This window comes from Symphalangus syndactylus, chromosome 7, assembly GCF_028878055.3.
Source record: "Symphalangus syndactylus isolate Jambi chromosome 7, NHGRI_mSymSyn1-v2.1_pri, whole genome shotgun sequence".
Lineage (NCBI taxonomy): Eukaryota > Metazoa > Chordata > Mammalia > Primates > Hylobatidae > Symphalangus > Symphalangus syndactylus.
The window spans coordinates 49,965,958-49,986,042 of record NC_072429.2 but is presented as its reverse complement, the minus strand read 5'-3'; the positions used below and the strand labels follow the sequence as shown (position 1 = coordinate 49,986,042).

Genomic DNA, 20,085 nt, shown 5'->3' with positions numbered 1-20,085 from the left:
AGGTCAAATGGGAAATATTGCTCAAATTTTAAAAGGCACATGCCTTTTGACTAGTAATTTTAAGAACATATCTTGAAATCCCATACACACATATTTACCTTTCACTGAATACCCATGTTTTTTGTTGTGCGTGTATTGTCTATGCATACATAACTTAAATACTTTCATATTAGCAGCCATCCTCCTTTCCTGGAGGTGGGCTATACCAGCTATGCCTGTAGTTGTATGTTCTCCCAATGTGAGCCAGTCTCTGCTGGTCCCATTAACTGTGACTGCCATACTCAGGTGCACTCCCCTAGACAGAGGAGGTAAAGTCAGAGCACCTGCCACTGGCTTCCTGTCCTTACTCTGAATCCCCCAGCAGGCCAACCTGTCTGACTTTGGGTTATATGAAATATCCCGGTATCTTTTCTTCTATTCCCCAAATCTTGCCTCTTTTTTTCATTAGCTTGAGTTTATTTATAACCAAAATATTCTTGTCTAGGACACTTAGTATGAATCTGAACTTATCCTAGATAAACTGACAAGTGACTTTCTCAGTGAGAATGATTTTCATGTCTCTTACATTTTTAAGGTATTTTTTACATTGAGAGCTCACAATGACCTTTGGATTATGTAATGAAGGTTTCTATACCCATTTTATAGATGAAAAAACAGACAGTTGAGAGACTTCCCCAAAGGGAGGAACAGACAGAAGTAACTGACTCCTTGATTTATACTCTTGGGTTTTAATGTAGTATATACCACATTAAAAGCAGAAATGAGACTTCGGGCCTGGCATTAAATGGAATGAATTATTTATTCTCTGGCTGTGGCTCTCTACCCACTTCATAGTCATATGCAGTCTTCCTCTGCTCCAGCAAGGCTTCCCTGGGCTAGGGACCCCACCCCTCCAACCCACCTTACCTCCAGGCTTCTGGAAGCAGTAGCACCACTCATTGTTAGAAAGCTTGCCATCCTTGAAGGAGTCACAAGAGTTGAAAAGAGGCTTGATACAGGGCTCATACTTATCCAGGTAGATGGCATTGATCTCTGAATGGTCAAGCAGGAGGTCATAGTTCATGTCCAACTTGTTGAACATCCAGCCCAGGGAGTCCTTGCAGATGGGCAGGATGCTAGTGTCAAACCCTGCCAAGCAAAAGGCACATCTCAGCTGCCACCAAGCCTGGTGCTTCCCTCCCTGCTCACTCCCCAGCTTTCTGCCCCAAGAAGGTGCCAAGGCCCACCTGACTCCCCCCCCCGAGGCTGTTTCCTTCCCAGCATACAGATTTAGGGTGGTTCTCTAGAATATTTTGTGTTTTTTTGTTTTGTTTTTAAGTGAAATGGTTTAAAAGTCATCATTTGAGGAAAATATGTTCTAAAGGGGAAAAATCCCCAACGTTAACGTATCTGTGATATGTGTTTTCATTTGCTTAAAATGGGGTATGCCTGAAGGAAATAATAGAAACATAGTGAGTGAGAGGTGTGGCTGATGGTACCAAAAACTATGCTTTCATATTTCAAAAAATACTGAAAAACCAAAATAGAATATTTTTAAAAGGATAGCAGTGAAACGAAACAATATAGCATAATCCAGAAGCACCAATTGCATCCCAAAGGACCTTTAAATCCAAGCAGTCTGAACGTTAATGGCAAAACAAGCCAGGTGCCTGCCTCTGTTCCCCACTCTTCTCTTCTGCAATCCCCTAAGGAGATCCATGAGATGGAATCCAAATCAACTCAAACAATAATTTCTTTCTTATTTCCCTGGGGGAGAAGACATTTTCTTAAAGAGTTATTTGTTTCCACAATGGAAAGTGTATGCACTAAAATAATAACACTTAGCTCAGCACTCGGGATATTGAGTCTACTGTAGACATGTCCCAGATTTAAAACTCATCTTTTTTCAGAATCAAAGGCCCCGTGCAATCTCAGGTTATTCCATAAACTGGATTTCTAGGGCTAGTTGTATTTTTCTGGAATACCCCAATGATAAAAGTGAACGTCTGTTGCTATATAGAAAGCATGCTTCTAAGCGCTTTGTACTTAATTTTCTCACTGAATCCTTGTAACAGTGCTATGAAATGGTGCTATATCATTTCCACTGTACAGATGAAAAAATAAGGCTCAAGGTCATACAGTTGTAGAATGGAGATTCAGACCCCGGCAAGCTTAATCCAGAATCTACATATTCTCAATGACTCCTCTGCTAGCCTTCTGCCTGACTTGATCTTCCTGTCCTGAGGCCATCTAGTTGGCCTACAGTGTCATGTTTAGGGATGGGCAGTGCAAGTGGGGCCTGATGGGGTCAGTTGCCCACAGCCCGGTCATTAAGTTTCTATGTGTATCACTAGGAACACTTTCTTAGTGAAATGTAGAATACAGCAAAATGTACCCACTGTTTTTTTTTGTTTTTGTTTTTGTTTTCCTCACCCTGTTGCCCAGGCTGGATTGCAGTGGTGCCATCTCGGCTCACGGCAAGCTCTGCCTCTCGGGTTCACGCCATTCTCCTGCCTCAGCCTCCCGAGTGGCTGGGACTACAGGTGCCCACCACCATGCCCGGCTAATTTTTTGTATTTTTAGTAGAGACGGGGTTTCACCATGTTAGCCAGGATGGTCTCGATCTCCTGACCTCGTGATCCACCTGTCTTGGCCTCTCAAAGTGCTGGGATTACAGGAGTGAGCCACCGCGCCCGGCTGTGTACCCACTCTTTTTAAAGCAGCATCTTTGCAGAAAAGTCTTCACTGTCCAGAAGCCAGTAAAATAAGTACAGCATCTCCTCCTCTGAGCTCTCTTATAACCCTATGCTTCCCCTAATTAATTGTCCATGCTTGTTAATCAGACTATAGGCTCCCTGAGGGAAAAGACTGTCTTGTCCCCTTCAGCAGCCTCAGGCATGACAGGCATATAGTGCTCAATTAAAAAAAAAAAAAAAATGTTGGGAGGAGCTTTCTAGCTATTGTAAACTCTATTGCTTTAAAACATAAAATCTTTCCATTTTTAAATTTATTCAATATCTTAGAACACATTTTAAAATACCTACCCCCCCCCTTTTTTTTTCCAGAAGAGAGGCTATGGGACATAACGTGGCCCCTTCTTTGACTCAATGTCATGATTGTCAATAGTCTTTGATGATGCTGTCCTCAGGGGCTGCTGAATGAGAGGAGATAATTTACTTTGGCACTACACAGCTTTACGCTTTTGTAAACAATATTTTACATACATCAATTTTATAGGATATCGATATTTTAATACACAAGGCAAGAGGAGTTTACTGCTGACTGGTCAGCAAAAAGAAGTGCCAGTCTGGTTGGGCAGTAGTCAGAAAGTCAAGAGCAGCCCACCCCACCACTCCTAGAAAAGGGGTGCCTGCATCTTGACATCTGTGGTTGCCTGTCATGCGGGGGAAAGGAGAGCAGCCCTTCTAGTTGGCCCCAAGAGTGCAGGGACCAAGCAGGGTTCCAGGGCTTCCCCTTCAGAACTCCTAGACTCAAATGCTGCTCACTCCTCTGGCCTTTTGGGCTAACCAACACCACGCTTTAACATTCCCTTCACTCCAGTTGATTCAGGATATCTAAACTAAAAGCCTCTTAGGGGACTCAATTTGCTTCTGGGCAAAGGCAGGTCTTCTGGAGAAATCTCCAGAGACTGGAGGCTGCAAGCAGCTGCTCTCCTTACATCAATCTGCTCTTTGTTGAAAGGTTGTTCAGAAAACCCAAGAGTCAGGCTGCTCCTAGAGGATCTAGGGGAAAAAAATCTTATTTTGCTTTTCCAACAGACCCAACCACCAAGAACCACTTTGGGGACACTTAAATGCTATTTTTTCCTTAAAGTAAAAGGTCCCAACTACTAAAATAATTGTCCCCTGGATTGATGTTCTCCACTGATATCTCTAGAAGACTATGAGCAGCCAAAAATAACTAAAAATTAAGGAGATCGTTTTTGTTTTGTCAACATCTGGATCTCAACAGTTGCTACTCTAACTTCTTACCCACTGCATTCAATCCAGGAGCATTACTTTCAGAAATTCCAAACAAGCAGGGGATCAGGTGAAATGCTGTTTTAAATGTTATGTTTTTATATTTTGACCAAATAACATCAGAATGGCTACATAGAAAAGGCTGTGGCCAAACTACATATATCAAATAATTGTGTTTAGTAATCTATTCTGTGCTCATTGGCCACAGTGTGGAGAAGCCTATCCCTAACTGCCTTTGAATTAAAGGCATCAAAGAGATTCCAGCGACGTGCAAATGTGAGGACCCACTCTGAGCGTTCTCTGCAGCTTATGACAAAGCTGAGTATGGTCTCTGCCAACTCAGCACCTGATGCTGGCAGGAGGCTCCTTGAGCAATCTGCATGTTATGGATGGGGAGAGAGGACACCTGTCTGGGAGTTTCTGTGGAAGACAATATGCAGTCTATTGTACAAAAAGAAAAGACATAGCACCAAAGATGTTTGCTACAGTGTCACTTCTATTAGCCTAACATTGGCAACAACCTGAATGCCCCAAAATAAAGATCAAATTAAGTAAATTGTTATCTCCATAAGCTGGGATTCTGTGTAGCTATCAGAAAGCAGAATACTATTCACAACATGAAAAATAGTCACATTTCTACATGGTAAAAGATCATAAAACAGTCTGGAAAGTATGCTCCAAACTTTGTAATTATACACACACACTGTTTCATACATGACACAGAAAAAAATCTCAAAGTATGTACCACAGCATGCTTATGGTCATTAAAATGGTGAGATCATATATTTTTTTCAAAATGCCTATACTAAACATTTTTTAATCCAACTTTTTTTTGAGATTGGGACATATTTAAAGTCAAAGTATATATTTAATGTAGTGGGTGTTTTTCACCCCCAAATGCTATTGCTAACCCTAAATCAATGCCTAATAAATTGAGGAAATGTGATAGTTAAAGTGGTCTTACTGCCTTGGGCTGTGTTGGAGCTGGTGGGCTTGATGACTCTGTTCGCGTCCTCGTGGAGAGCTCCAAACCAATCCTTCAGCCGGGAGGCGAGGTTCCGCAACTCCTTGTCTGTGCAGGCTAGAGAAAAGCAAACAGAACAGACAATGGGTCTGGGGGCTTTCTGCCTTCTGTGTGCAGGGCTACTGGCAAAGCCATGTTCAAAGCAAACCTTTCTATCCAACCACGATATAACCGTTACCTCACCTGAAAAACACCCCAAAGATGCTGTTAGCACAAACAAAGAGTGGGACAAAAAGAGAGCCTAGACCCCCAGGGCAAGCAGCCATTGTTCAGAACTTGAATTTGGATGGCCTCTGTGCTGTGAAAGCAAGCTGCGGTGCTCTCACAGTTGTGCAGCATCCTCAGAAGACAATCACAGATCACTTTTGCTAACCACATAAAGCTTGCTCTTGCAGTTTTGCCAGAGGAGACTACATTTTCCACTAAACTCATGCCGAGAGATTAACACCCAGGCACAGCTAATGCTCTTAGAGAGAGGCTGCCTAGGACACCAAAAGATCCTATTAATAGCAGATTCCTAATTTTGTCTTAGCCCAAAGTTTGGATTTGGAGATTGGGCCTACTTTGCTAGCATTCCAATGGTCTCATTCTTGACTTTCCACTGTAAACAGATAGATGCCTTCTCCATGAAAGAGTCCTTTCAGCCCATCTCTTAGGGTAAAACAGAATCACTGGGGCAGACAGATACTCCTGAGAACAAGAAAATCCAGACAGATGGATGGGTGGGCAGGTTAGTAGGTAGGTGCAAGCATTTGAAGGTCTTGTAGAGTGCTAAAACTTGTGGAAAGAAATCCCAAAGGAATAAAAATGGTGCAGAGAAGGGAGTTGACTTTCCCTAGCCCCTCCTTCTTCCCTCAGGGCATACGCTAATTCTTGGTACTGAGAAAACCTGCAAAGGGTCCAGGCAGTAGGCTGCTACCAAGACCCAGAGAACCCAGCAATGCATTTGGGTCTTTAGCATCTGGAGAGACAGAAATTAAAGATCTGAGGAGCCAAAATTCCAATGAGTAAGATGGGACAAAGAACAGAGCCCCACATCCGTAACTTCTCCCAAATTTTAAAGCTACAGGAGCAGGCTGCTAAGGAGTTAAGCAGAAATGCTGTTACAAGGCACAGCCAAGTTCTGAATATCTCATGGTGCTGAAGAGACACAGATTAGGGCTCAGAACCTACCAGTGCAGAGGGAGCCTGGGGGAATCCCTGGGCTCTTCACTGGAAGCCACAGGGAGAGTGATGAAAAAGGAGTAGACACAACCTCACCAAAACTCCAAGCTAGCCTTCAACCAACGCAAGACCTGATTGAATTAAGGTGATCAGCCCCCATCGGCCTGCCTTGCAAAGGACTAGGTGAAACTTCTCCAGAAGAAAATACCCTGCAGATCCTCTCCTCATTTTTATCATCCACATGTGCTTATCAGGCAAGTCCATTTCTCACCCTAAGGCTTGATGGAGAACCCAGCTTCCCAGAGCTCAGGCAGAAAAGTTCTTTCCCCACCCTCCATATTAGAGGAGAGGTGACCAGGCCATGACTGGGTCTCTACAACCTGAGGACTCTCATTTACGACACTGCCTTCTGTCCAGGTAGGATCCGGACTCTACACTCTGCAAGCATGGAATGAATGCGTGTCCAGTGTTTATACCCCAGTTTTTAATGACCTTAAAACACTGCCTTGCTTTTAATAACCAGAGTTTGGCTGTATTTTAAAATACCAGCCAGGAAACAACACTGAGAAATGTCTTGACAGGCAGCAAAGAGTAACTTCTCAGGAGTCGCACTGGCTGAATGAATCCCAGCTTTGCTACTCACTGGCTGGGTGACCTCAGACAAGTCAGCCTCCAGCACCTCAGCTTCCTTATCTGTAAAACTTGGGATAATATGGTTATATAACTATAAATCAGACAATGTATATAAAGTTCTTAGCAAAGTATATGATATATGGTAATTACTCATTACGCGCCACCTATGATTTTGATTATTATTACTATTGCTGTTTTTAAACTGAAGATTTGTAGGTAACATTAGGGCTAGCAACACAGCATTCAGAAAACCAACAAAAAATCCACCTACACACAACTGGCTTTAGCCACATAGGAAATCAGTAAAAATAGATGCTTGTGTTATCTAGTAAGCTGCCATTAGCCATATATGGCTATTTACATTAATTAAAATTTAGGCCAGGTGCGGTGGCTCACGCCTGTAATTCCAGCACTTTCGGAGGCAGTGGATCACCTGACGTCAGAAGGTCGAGACCAGCCCGGCCAATATGGTGAAACCCTGTCTCTGCTCAAAATACAAAATTAGCCAGTCATGGTGGTGCCTGCCTGTGATCCCAGCTACTTGGAAGGCTGAGGCAGGAGAATCGCTTGAACCTTGGAGGTGGAGGTTGCAGTGAGCTGAGATTGTGCCACTACACACCAGCCTGGGCAACAAGAGCAGAAACTCAGTCTCAAAAATAAAAATTTAAAAAATCTAATAGACAGTTCCTCAGTTGCACCACTGCATTCAACAGCCCCACACAGCTAGTGACCTCCACACTGGACAGCACAGACACAGAATCTTCCCACCACAGCACGGTGTTGTGCTGGGCAGCACTGAATCAGGTTAGCGATCATTTTGGGCTAACTTTCTGGAGCATCATCATGATATTCTGCCATCCAAGTTTGTTCCCGTACTTCTCCCCTTCAACTGTTTAAGATGAGCTGAAAAAGAAGATAAGCTCCCACAAGCTAGGAACCAGCATCTCTTGCTAAGCCATGCTCCCAAATAGTAGGCAAGGTAGTTGTTTAGTTGTTATGAAGGTGGAGAATCCTGGCTTAGCCCAGGTACCAAGGCAGATCCTCGGGAGCAGGCCCTCCCGACATACTTTTTGGATCCAACTCAGAACCTCGGGGGCACTAGGTGTTCACTTTTCTGACACTGCCCTGCTCTAAGCAGGAGAGAATGTGGCCTGTTTTTACTGAGGGAAATAGGTTGTGCACTCCGTAGTCAATTTCACATTTGAAAATGGGAAACTAATAGCCTCTGTTTTTTCTCTATTGCCATGCGCACCATCTATTTTAAATGTTCTCTGAACAGAGAAAATTGCCAAGTCAACGTGCAGAGGAAATCTCATGCTTCAAGATAAATTAGTCGTGTTTAACTAAACCCTGACAGACGTGCAGGTAATCTGTATCCTTACAAGACTGCTGGATTTTCCACAGGCTCCCCAAAGTACACAAGTCTTGGATGTCTGATGGGATCAGGCACTGAAATCCTGAAAGAATGACTCTGTCACTCAGGGACAAGTCCACTAGCAGGGAGCCACTGATGTGGGTCGAGAGAGATCAGAAACCCAAAATGGAAAGAGGAGGCTCTCAGTTACTGGGCCCTGTTCACTCACAAGGTCTTCAACCGAATGCTCCTTATGAGAAGAAAGTCAGGCACAGGTTGCCTGGAGCTTGATACATCCCAAAGAAGGAAATAATCAAAGGCAACAGCCTGCAGCGGGCTATTTGTTCAGATTTGGTATTCCAGCCACAACACATAGGCTGGTGATGGGAGAAAAGTGCCTGCCTTTTAAGGTGCTCATCACCACCCCCAATAAAGGTGTGAATGGGGGACTGAAGCTTTCAGAAGTGGGGATCTGGAGGATACATCCCACACATAGTACATTCCTAGGGAAAAGTAATGTTCGTGGGTGAAAAATATAGTCATATATCCCCCTGCTATTCTGGTGCCATTCTGGCATTCTACCCTGTGGCAATTCCGGCAATTTCTGGAGAGGGGTCCTGGCAAGAGGAGCAGGGCACTCGGGCTACCAGCATCAGACTCTTCAGAGGAAAAGACAGTGCTTTCTTGGGAGAGGATTTGGATTAATCATGAAGACCAAGACCTGCTTTCTTGTGCTCTCTTTACCCTCCTGGATGGACACGTGCCAGCTAGCCCTCTAATTCTCCCATTTTCAATTACATTCCCTCCCACCCTCCATCCTGGTTTCAGCTTGCTTTTCATTGCTCTTGTGCTCCCAGTTCTCTCCTCAGTATCCTACTGAGAGGTGAAGCCAGCTAGACTTCCTGGGTCGAGTAGGGACTCAGAGAACTTTTCTGTCTTACAAGAGGATTATAAAATGCACCAATCAGTGCTCTGTAGCTAGCAAGGGGATTGCAAAATGCACAAATCAGTGCTCTGTAAAAATGTACCAATCAGCACTCTGTAGCTAGCAAGAGGATTGTAAAATGCACCAATCAGCAGGATCCTAAAAGTAGCCAATCACAGGAAGGATTGAAAAGAGGAAACTCTGATAGGACAGAAACAGAACATGGGAGGGGACAAATATAAAGGAATAAAAGCTGGCCACCCCAGCCAGCGGCGGCAACCCACTCGGTTCCCCTTCCACACTGTGGAACCTTTGTTCTTTTGCTCTTAACAGTAAACCTTGCTACTGCTCATTCTTTGCGTCTGTGCCATCTTGAAGAGCAGTAACACTCACTGCAGAGGTCCAATAGCTTCATTCTTCAAGTCAGTGAGACCACGAGCCCACTGGAAAGAACCAACTCCAGACACACTACTTCTCAATGATGTTTCCCCATTTACCCTCCTGTTTCTACAGGTTATGACGTATCATTTTTACACAATCTCCATCTGCTCCAGTGGGCTGGTGTGTGAGCCACGTCTCTGGGATCCGCTCTCCGGCCTGATATCTGCTTCTTCCCATAGTCAGAAAATGGTACCAGCAGATACTCTTATTCTCAGGGCAAACACTTGGGAATTGTCCTGGTTCACAGTGAAAAAGTTCACTGCTTCTTGTCTCCACTGCCTCTATTCTAGTCTCCAATGCCACCACTACCTCCCACCAAGACAACTGGAACAGGCTCCTAATTGGTCTCCCATCTTGCCCCCTCCCTCCGCCGCCATGTTCCCTTCTCCATCCAGCAGCCAAAGTGATATTTCCAAAATGGAAATTTGATCAAGTCACTCTCCTGCTTGAGACACTTCAGAGGCTCCCAGTTATTCTGTAGGTTAAGTCTAAACTCCATAATGTGAGCTAAATGGCCTGCAGGACATACTCACTGAAAAACCGAATCTCTCTTCTGTACCTGCTCCTCCTCAAACTTTATGCTCTGGCCCTACTGCCCCTCCAACATGCTCTTCTACTGGGAAATAAACACCTCTTCCCACTGCCTTGCTAATGCCAATTCCTCCATCAGATCTTGGCTTTAAAGTGACATTTTCTTAGAGGACTTACCTAATCCTCAAACTTGAGATTTCCCTTTTCTATGCTCCCAATGCCTTGTTTCTCTGATAGCATTCATAACACCCATCTCATTCAGTGCCCATTTCTCCCCTAGATCATAACAACATAAAACATGTCCTGACTCTCCCCAGCACTGGGGACCCAGCATCTAACACAGTCAGTTCCTGGCATTAAAAAAGTTCTCAATACACACCTATTGACTGAATAGAATCACCCTTTTACTGCCTTTTGTAAACTTCAATTTTTCCATCTGCAAAATGGTGTAATAAAGCTTAGCTCATAGCATCACTACATGGAATAAGATGAGACAATATTAGTAAAACATAGCTCACAGCTACTGGCATATAGCAGGAACTCAATAAATTTATGTTCCCCTTCTCATATCCCAACTGTCTGCATAATATATTAGAATTTTATTGTTATGCTTTTCTTAAGCCTGAGGAAATGCTTGTGATATAAAGAATAACATCTCTCCTTATTTTATACGTGGGTCAGTAGAAGTCCAAGAAATACAGGTTGCAGTATCTGTCTGCTGTGGATAAGTTCCAGGATTGGGAGATTGGTCTGACTTCCCCACACCTGTATTCTTAGCACTTGCTCTAAGGTGGTATGTAGTAGTTGTTCAAAAATATATTTATCACCGTAAGTATATTTTAAATGAATGAACAATAGATCACAGACTCCCAACGTCAAACAGCTATTAAGTGGAAGAGACAGGATTTGAATCAGGCTGTCATCTTGCTGGGCCATCCCCATGTGCAGGACTTACGTCCTGGATATGCTGGTCTTTTGGGCAGCCAATATTAACCTAACAATTAACATACTTGGTCCATACTCTGGGTTGAAAAAAATCAAAATGTCAGGCCTTGCCTTGTGTAGGAAGCTCTGCCAATGATGCAGGTGAGGTAGCTAGCTGAGCAATATAGGATGGAGGGAGAGCAAGCAGGCTCTCGCCTTTGTTAGCTTTGGTGTGAGAACAATGGTCTTTTGGAAGAACTGCGAACAGCCTGCTGCCTGTGTCACATGTGTGGCCACTGGGGCTTCATTAGAGAAAAGTATAGTGCCATTGCACATTACTCCAAAATGTGGAAAAAGACAGCTCTCTCCCCCAGGAAAGCACAGCACTCAGGCAGAGAAGGGCCCAGGTAATTTGGTGCTCTCCCAGTGGACTTTTCCTGTCTGTTTGGAAAATAAGAACAAAATGCGATGAGCAAGTGTAAATAAGGCACGTTCAGTCTCCATGGAAAGTACATAGCCCTGGGAAGAAAATGTGATCACTCTCCACCCGGCCATCTTTGCCCCCTCCACCCAAGGCATGGAGCTTTAAAGGGCTTTAAGCTAGACTGGATTTGAATGCAGACAGTTTTCAAACAAAGCTTGGAGTGCAGCATGAGGAACGCAGCTGATGGGAGGGAGAAGGAGGCACTGTTGCCAATACTGTAGGACAGAGAAGCTGCTCCAGGGTTACCGCAGCCTTGGTGGGGTTGTAAGGGGGAAGGGGAGCTCTAAGTTATTAGTATTTGCTTATGTGGCAGTTAGACTCCCCAGGCAGTAGTCTTTGGAGGAAAGAAGGGTTACTTCTTACCTAGATGAGTGCCAGTAGTCTGGCTCTGCCTGTACCCTGGGACCCCATTGTCCCTTTCTCCCTGGCTCCTGTGTCTTCCCTCAGACAAAACCAGGGGCTAGTGAAGAGCTGGTGAGGAAGTTTCAAAATAGGTAATGGTTTTGAAAGTGGAGAGAGAGGAGCTAGGAAATCCAAGCGTCTTTGAAAAATGCTCCCAAAGGCTATAACTGGCGCTCCACGCTGGTCTCAGCTCATTGATGACTTCAGGGGCTGAATGACAGTCTGAAAAGCCCTTTCTGAGGATTTGACAAAAAAGGGGAAGACAAGGAAACAATCAGTGGGATAAAAAACATTGGGAGATGAGATAAAAAATGGAAAGGGAGACAGAGGATAGAAATCCTTTATTCAAAGCTATAGTGTTACTATCTAATAGAGTAAGAAGTGGCGAGCAAGTGTGAGTGAGTGTGTCTCTGTTAGAAATCCTAACTGAAGCCACATTTGAACACCCAATTGGGGATGTCCGAAAATGGCAAATCTGACACACAGGCATCATAGGATATCTGTAAACCTCTGTTGGGGAACCAATTACTGGTATATTCTTGTAATGTATGAAATCTTTCAGCTAAAGAACCAACGGATAAAAATAACCCTACCCCACTCCTCCCGTTCTGTCACGGACCAGCCCCCCTCTCTCAGGCAAACATCACCAATGTGATCTCAGGGCTCTAGCAGGAGCGAATATGAAGACGATCAGAATTTAATTTAAACTTTAGTGCCTCCGAAGGTGATTAAGGAGTTGGGCGAGACTCAAGTTCTCTTTGGGAGCAGGCTGGGAGGCCTCTCAGAAGTGGAGACCTGATGCTGATTCTTTCAAACTAATCTCCTTCAGCCCTCCTAGGTGCTGTTGTGAATAATTACTTAATCAGAGCAGCCCTGGATCAATGTGCTCAGAGTGTTCGCAATTAGTAGCTCCTGTAGAAGGTCCAGCTGAGCCTTCCTTAGAGCAGTGATGAGTTGAGATGAAATAACACTTTCCAGAGTCTGGGTTCAAGCAAACACAAGGGTGCCTTCCTGAACTGCCTTGCCTGGGTTGGGTCTCTTCCCTCCATCATGGCATTCTCAGGCTGCTGGAAGCCTTCAGCAGCAAGTGTCTATCTCCCAGTACGGGACGGTAGGCTCCTCCTCACCAACAGGGACCATGTCCCTCCTGTCATTCAATATCTAAGCAAACAGAAGGTGCCTCAGTGCTGGAAAAATGTGTAGGAACACCAAGGAGAGGATGCTGCATGCCATGGGAGCATGAATGTGGAGAATGAGTGAGTCTACAATTCCCTTAGGAATGTGGGCCCCAATAAACTTGAATGCAAACAGGTGAAGATTGATTCTGCTTAGCATAGTCATTCTGCCTTAAAAGCTTAAAAGCAGGAGAGAGAAAGTAGGCTCTGGGCCGGGCATGGTGGCTCATGCTTGTAATCCCAGCACTTTGGGAGGCCGACTCACCTGAGGTCAGGAGTTTGAGACCAGCCTGGCCAACATGGTGAAACCCCATCTCTACTAAAAATACAAAAATTATCTGGGCTTGGTGGCAGGCACCTGTAATCCCAGCTACTCTGGAGGCTGAGGTTCCAGTGAGCCAAGATCATGCCACTGCACTCTAGCCTAGGAGACAGAGTGAAACTCTGTCTCAAAAAATAAATAAAAAATAAAAACAAAAAGTAGGCTCTGGAGTCAGGGCTGAATGCAGATTCCAGTGGTGCCATCCTCACTGAGACTATGGACAGGTTACTTTTTAATCTTCAGTTTCCTCATCTCTAGAATGAAGGTGATAACAGAACTAGTATTAGGACCATGAGGAGAATGAAACTATAATAGAATGCACTTAAGTGCTCAGCTCCAGGCTTGCCAAGTGGTAGCACCAGGCCACACTCAGTAGCTGTTGGCTGTGATCTGATTTGTGTTTGTGGACACGGCAGCATGGTGATCCATCAGATAGAAAAGTATGGGAATCAAGATCATGCATGTGATGTTTTCACAGGAAACAACCACAGGAAGCCATCCAGCAAGATAGGAATCTCTTCTATTACTTTTCAGAGAAGGTGGATGATATCTCCCAGGTCCTATGGATGGTAAATGGCAAAACTGGAATTCAAGCCCAGCTCTTTCAACTAGAGGTTCACTCATCTGCTCGTCTATGACAACCCCATTTTCCCCAAAGGCATCTGTGTCTGCTCTTCCACTAGGCATGCTAAGCACCTCCTCCGCAAGATACAGATCATGCACTTGAGTGCAAAGCTGGGACCGACACTCCCTCAGACTCCCAGCTCTCCCAACCCTCAGTGTACAAGTTGTTGCTCTTCACGCAAGCCCTTGCTCTTATCTGATCCCCTGCTTTTTCATCTGTAAAATGGGAATAATGGTTGTGGTGAGGATTTTGCTTTCAAATACTGACAGGCAGCCACTATTTCTTCTCTTCCAAGGAGCTTCAGGGGCTGGGAGCACTTACCCTTGAGAGGTTGATAGATAATAGGCTTCTTGCCATAAGCAGTTTTGTAATAGAAAACACAATAGGAGCTTACTGAAGGGATTTAAAAAACATATACAAGGTGAGTTGCCTTTCTAATTGGAGATCATCTAACAGAGATCTTTGAGCCAGGTTATGCCTGCTCAAATTAAATTGCGTTATATGTAATTCCAGCTTTTACTTTTCACTGCCTAAAACATCAATATATATGCGTGTTCTCTTTTCCTTAGAGAACGCGTCATTTTATGTAAAAACAGGCATGAGCAAAGGAATTAGGTGCCATTATTCAGGAACTTGCTAATAAAGTCTTTAAAAAGCAATCTTTGGAAGAGTTTAAAATTCTGACATTAAACTTGGGAAAAGATGAGTTATACTAATTAATGGTACAATCTACAAGCAAAGATGGATAAATTTCCCTATTAAACCCATTAAGACTATTCTAGGTAAGCTGATTTGAGGAGACTTTAATGTTTCCCTTGATTCTAATGATAATATTTCATCTGGAAAAAGAAACACATTTAGAACTTGCATAACATCTGTAAATGTGCATTAGTGGAGTAAAGCTTTTTTTTTCTCCCTGAATAATCTAGATCAGGGAAGTTAGCTAGACGAAATAAGCTTTTAAAGCTTCTGATAAAATCCACAGCCACTTTCACACTCTGGGACAAGAAAAAAAATATTGAATATGCAAAATATTGGTTTAAAATGCCAAGTCTGGCTTTAGTTGTGCTCCCTAGCCAGTGGGTCAGCATTTCCCTACATGGGAGACCTGAAATCGATTAGCAGCATCATACCCAGCAGTTTTACTGAAGGATTTCATGGCCAACCAGACTTTTTAGGCCCTCAACTAATAAAGGCTAAGCTGCAGAAATGACAACTGCTGGTCTCACCTAAAATCAGCAATGGCAAATGCTCTGAGATGAGGGTGTAAAACAGGCTCAACCTGGACTACTGAGACAGCCATGGAGGAAGGGGAAGGACAGAGTCCTGGGAAAGGGGCTAGGTGATAATGCCTAATTCCTTCACGGGCCATCCCACTGTGGAGAGCCAGACTGACTGTCTGAGAGTCATTTTGCCTTTTGTTAATGCATGAGCTCAACTGGCCAATAGCAGTCAGTGAAGGCTTCCTGGAGGAAGCAAGAATTGAACTGAGGCTCATATGCAGGGAGGACTTAGAGACATTCTAGGCAGGCCTTAGAAATAATGAGGAGCCCACTTTGAATAAAGTGATTTATTTTTAATGCTCTGCTCAAATTAAATATACCATTTCTGAATCATAAATGTATATAAAATTGTAAGTTGGGGCCAGGTGCAGTGGCTCAGGCCTGTAGTCCCAGCACTTTAGAAGGCCTAGGAGGGTGGATCACCTGGGGCCAGGAGTTAGATACCAGCCTGGTCAACATGGTGAAACTGTCTCAAAATACAAAAAATTAGCCAGGCATGGTGGCACACGCCTGTAATCCCAGCTACTCAGGAGGCTGAGGCAGAAGAATCACTTGAACCTGGGAGGTGGAGGTTGCAGTGAGCCAAGATGGCGCCACTGCACTCCAGCCTGGGTGACAGAATGAGACTCTGTCTCAAAAATAAATAAATCATAAGTTGTATAAATATGTATATTTGTTCTGCATATCTGTTCAAGCTATTCCACTATATTACATAATATATATGCATATATACATCGCAAGGGATGACTTCTGACAAAGGTAGCACTGCTTGTTCCAGGGCCAATATATGAACTTATATCTGTAAGAGGTTGTTGACAGAAGATGTCTTTTTAGGGTATATACAAGTCTCTATTTCTAATGAGCAATTTGTGTCCAGTTTGACCTGCTCAAATTCAACATCCAAATCTAGGTATTATTGACCAATTTTAATTTCTATATTTTTTCAATCCCAGAAACATCAAAATATGCATGTATGTTTTTACACTTAAACATGAAGTAAACTTAAATTGTTATTTAATGGAGCAGAAAGCCACGAAGAATTGGGGGAGGACCAAGCTTGGGATTTGAGATCAGATCCTGAAGGTGATAGGAAGCTTAGGAGATGTCTGGAACCTGGGAATGGCTCTTTTATTTGGGAGTGGGAGGAGAACACTGGTACACTTTCATTCACAGATTACATGGGGAGGATCAGGCATAGACTTAAAATGAATGCAGAGAACCATGAGCTCCTTTTAATTCCTCCCACTACTCCACCATTGCCCTGGTTTAGAATGGATGGTGCCATGGGGATATGGGCTGATGGAAGGGTGGTAGCATTGACTCTTTCTTGCAACAAAGGTCCAGCAGCATCTCCAGGGGTGCCAGAGTCTAAGGTAAGATGGTGGACATTGAGCTGGAGTTGAAAATTCCCACTTGGAATTGAGGCCAGAACAGAATAATTCTGGAGATGCCTGGACCAGATGCAGCAGGACACCTGCATTATCATGCTTCCAGTGAACAAGCTGATGAAGGAGGAAGATAGATAAATAAGGGTCTAGGGACAAACTGCCTCCTGAAACCGTAAAGGCGTTTTAGGCTATTCCAAATCCTGCTTGCTTGGGTGTACAACTTACTACTCTTCTCACTCTTCAGCTCATGCAAGTCTCCCAATAATCTCCCCTTCTCCTGAGGGCATGATTAGGTATAGTGACTTGGCATGAAAAGTAGCTGGCATTCAAGCCTCAAGCGACCTCCTCTGGGCTCAGAGAGGATCGTGTGACTGGCACAGTGATGAAATGTTTGCTATTATTATTATCTCTATTTCTAGTAAAACTGCTATATTTCATCTACATTTCCTATTTAGAGATCCAGTATCTAACAACACAGCATGACATAGCTAGTAATTTCTCTCTTCCCCTCCTGAATGTCATATATAAGTAACAATGTACCCAAGAAAAAAAACCTAAATTTTATTTTCACTAAAACTAGGAGATATATCCCCAGGCTTGAACACTACAACAGAAGCCACCCAGATGAAAGTTAAAAGGTCCAGGTGGACCAATAAAAACACAATGACCCAGCAAAAATAGACTTCCTACAGGCAAAGAGCTCCTTCTGAAGTGATAGACTTCTTGTTCAGCAAGAACTAAGGGATCTGGAAGAAGGGAGAGTGCACAGATTAAACAGAAGCTTCACAGGAAAGTAAAACAAGGGAAGGAAGAAAAAAGCAAAATGGCCTAGAGGCAGCAGATCTCAGAGAGCATCTACAAAATTATTCTTCCTGTAGGCAAGAGGCTTGCCATAAAGTACAACTTGGGTCTGGCAAGAAAATAATTAGAGACAGAGTGAGCACAGCTGATAAGAGAAACCCTCTTAGACCTGATCTGTTTTATAGAAACAGAAAAGATAGGACCATACAGAGGAGCCATTTTTATAGGGGGCCATCTGTCACTGGTAAATCCCTGAAGCAAGTGCCTTTGGAGTGTGAATCTATAAAGATAGCCTGGTTCTTCCCCTTCCATCCACAGGGCTTCCTTTTGAATAGGTAGGCCAGTAACATCTAACTTATTCCAATAATAGCTTTCTTTTTAAGGGGCTGGCAAGTTGATTTTTAAAGTGAGTTGCAAAAGAGCAGCATTGCATCTATGTTCTAGGTTTTGAAAAAAAGAAGAAGAGCAAAACTTACCACAGAACACTTAGCAGAAAGATGGAAAAGATGAACATGTAGACCAAGTATAAAACCATGGATTAAAATGAAACAATCACCTTTGTAAAGAAAGACAACAAAGCAGTATTCAAGAACTCAGGGGAGAGATAAGGAGTCAATGAGGAAATGGCATGGAAGCATTTAGAACCTAGGGGAAAATGAAGCCAAAGTGGAGAAGCACAAGGGAGAACAGACACTGTGGAAAAATACAAGAGAGAAGGATGCCAGAAATGAGAAGAGTGAACAACATGAAGAGGAAATAAGGAATTACAGAAGGTTACAGAGTAACATATAGCTATAGAGAAGAGGCAAAGGAAACCCTATATATGGATAACTGAAGCCTCTGAAGAAACAAAAGACAACAATGGAACACGACATAATTTAAAATACAATTCATTAAACCACTCCAGATATAAAGGTGGAATTTACATGTTTAAAAGGCACAGCATAAGCCAGGGAAAATGGACTGAGAACGGTCAATACTAAGATCTACCTAAATAGAGTTACTGAGTTTTAAAAGTAAAGAAATATCAGGTTTGTCAAAGATCAGATGGTTGTAGATGTGTGGTGTTATTTCTGAAGCCTCTGTTCTGTTCCATTGGTCTACATGTCTGTTTTGGTACCAGTAACAAGCTGTTTTGGTTACTGTAGCCTTGTAGTATAGTTTGAAGCCAGGTAGCATGATGCTCCCAGCTTTGTTCTTTTTGCTTAGAATTGTTTTGGCTATATGGGCTCTTTTTTGGTTCCATATGAAATTTAAAGTAGTTTTTTCTAATTCTGTGAAGAAAGTCAATGATAGCTTGATGGGAATAGCATTGAATCTATAAATTACTTTGGGTGGTATGGCCATTTTCACCATATTGATTCTTCCTATCCATGAGCATGGAATGTTTTTCCATTTGTTTGTATCCTCTCTTATTTCCTTGAGCAGTGGTTTATAGTTCTCATTGAAGAGATCCTTCACATCCCTTGTAAGTTGTATTCCTAGGTATTTTCTTCTCTTTGTAGCAATTGTGAATGGGAGTTTGCTCATGATTTGGCTATTATTGGTGTATATGAATGTGATTTTTGCACACTGATTTTGTATCCTGAGACTTTGCTGAAGTTGCTTATCAGCTTAAGGAGTTTTGGGGCTGAGATGATGGGGTTTTCTAAATATACAATCATGTCATCTGCAAACAGATAATTTGACTTCTTCTCTTCCTGTTTGAATACCCTTTACTTCTTTCTCTTGCCTAATTGCCCTGGCCAGAATTTCCAATACTATGTTGAATAGCAGTGGTGAGATAGGGCATCCTTGTCTTGTGCTGGTTTTCAAAGGGAATGCTTCCAGCTTTTGCCCATTCAGTATGATATTTGCTGTGGATTTGTCATAAATAGCTCTTATTATTTTGAGATATGTTCCATCAATACCTAGTTTATTGAGTGTTTTTAGCATGAAGCGTTGTTGAATTTTGCCGAAGGCCTTTTTGGCATCCATTGAGACAATCATGGTTTTTGTCACTGCTTCTGTTTATGTGATGGATTATGTTTATTGATTTGCATATGTTGAACCACCAAAAACAAGCAGTGGGGAAAGGATTCCCTATTTAATAAATGGTGTTGGGAAAACTGGCTAGCCATATGCAGAAAACTGAAACTGGACCCCTTCCTTACACCTCATACAAAAATTAACTCAACATGAATTAAAGACTTAAATGTAAGACCTAAAACCATAAAATCCCTAGAAGAAAACCTAGGCAGTACCATTCAGGACATAGGCATAGGCAAAGACTTCATGACTAAAACACCAAAAGCAATTGCAACAAAAGCCAAAATTGACAAATGAGATGTAATTAAACTAAAGAGCTTCTGCTCAGCAAAGAAAAAAACCTATCATCAGAGTGAACAGGAAATCTACAGAATGGGAGACAATTTTTGCAATCTATCAATCTGACAAAGGGCTAATATCCAGCATCTACAAGAAACTTAAACAAATTTATGTGAAAAAAACAACCCCATTAAAAACTTGGCAAAGGATATGAACAGACAGTTTTCAAAGAAAGACATTTATGTGGCCAAGCAACATATGAAAAAAGCTCATCATCACTGGGCATTAGAGAAATGCAAATCAAAACCACAATGAGATACCATCTCAGGCCAGTTAGAATGGC

At 42.9% G+C, this 20,085-nt stretch overlaps 1 protein-coding gene across 2 annotated transcripts in view; it reads right to left on the bottom strand.

The window, feature by feature from the left end:
- Positions 1 to 20,085, bottom strand: part of SPOCK1 (SPARC (osteonectin), cwcv and kazal like domains proteoglycan 1) — a 527,530-nt gene that overhangs the window by 12,451 nt on the left and 494,994 nt on the right. For both annotated transcript variants that reach the window (XR_010121709.1, XM_055286154.2), the window contains exons 7-8: positions 4,924 to 5,040; positions 907 to 1,128 (exon numbers count right to left, since the gene is read on the bottom strand). Coding sequence is in view for 1 of the 2 variants with exons in the window: in XM_055286154.2 (XP_055142129.1) it covers positions 907 to 1,128; positions 4,924 to 5,040 (339 nt within the window). In the remaining variant the exon portion in view is untranslated. The remainder of the gene's footprint in view (positions 1 to 906; positions 1,129 to 4,923; positions 5,041 to 20,085) is intronic.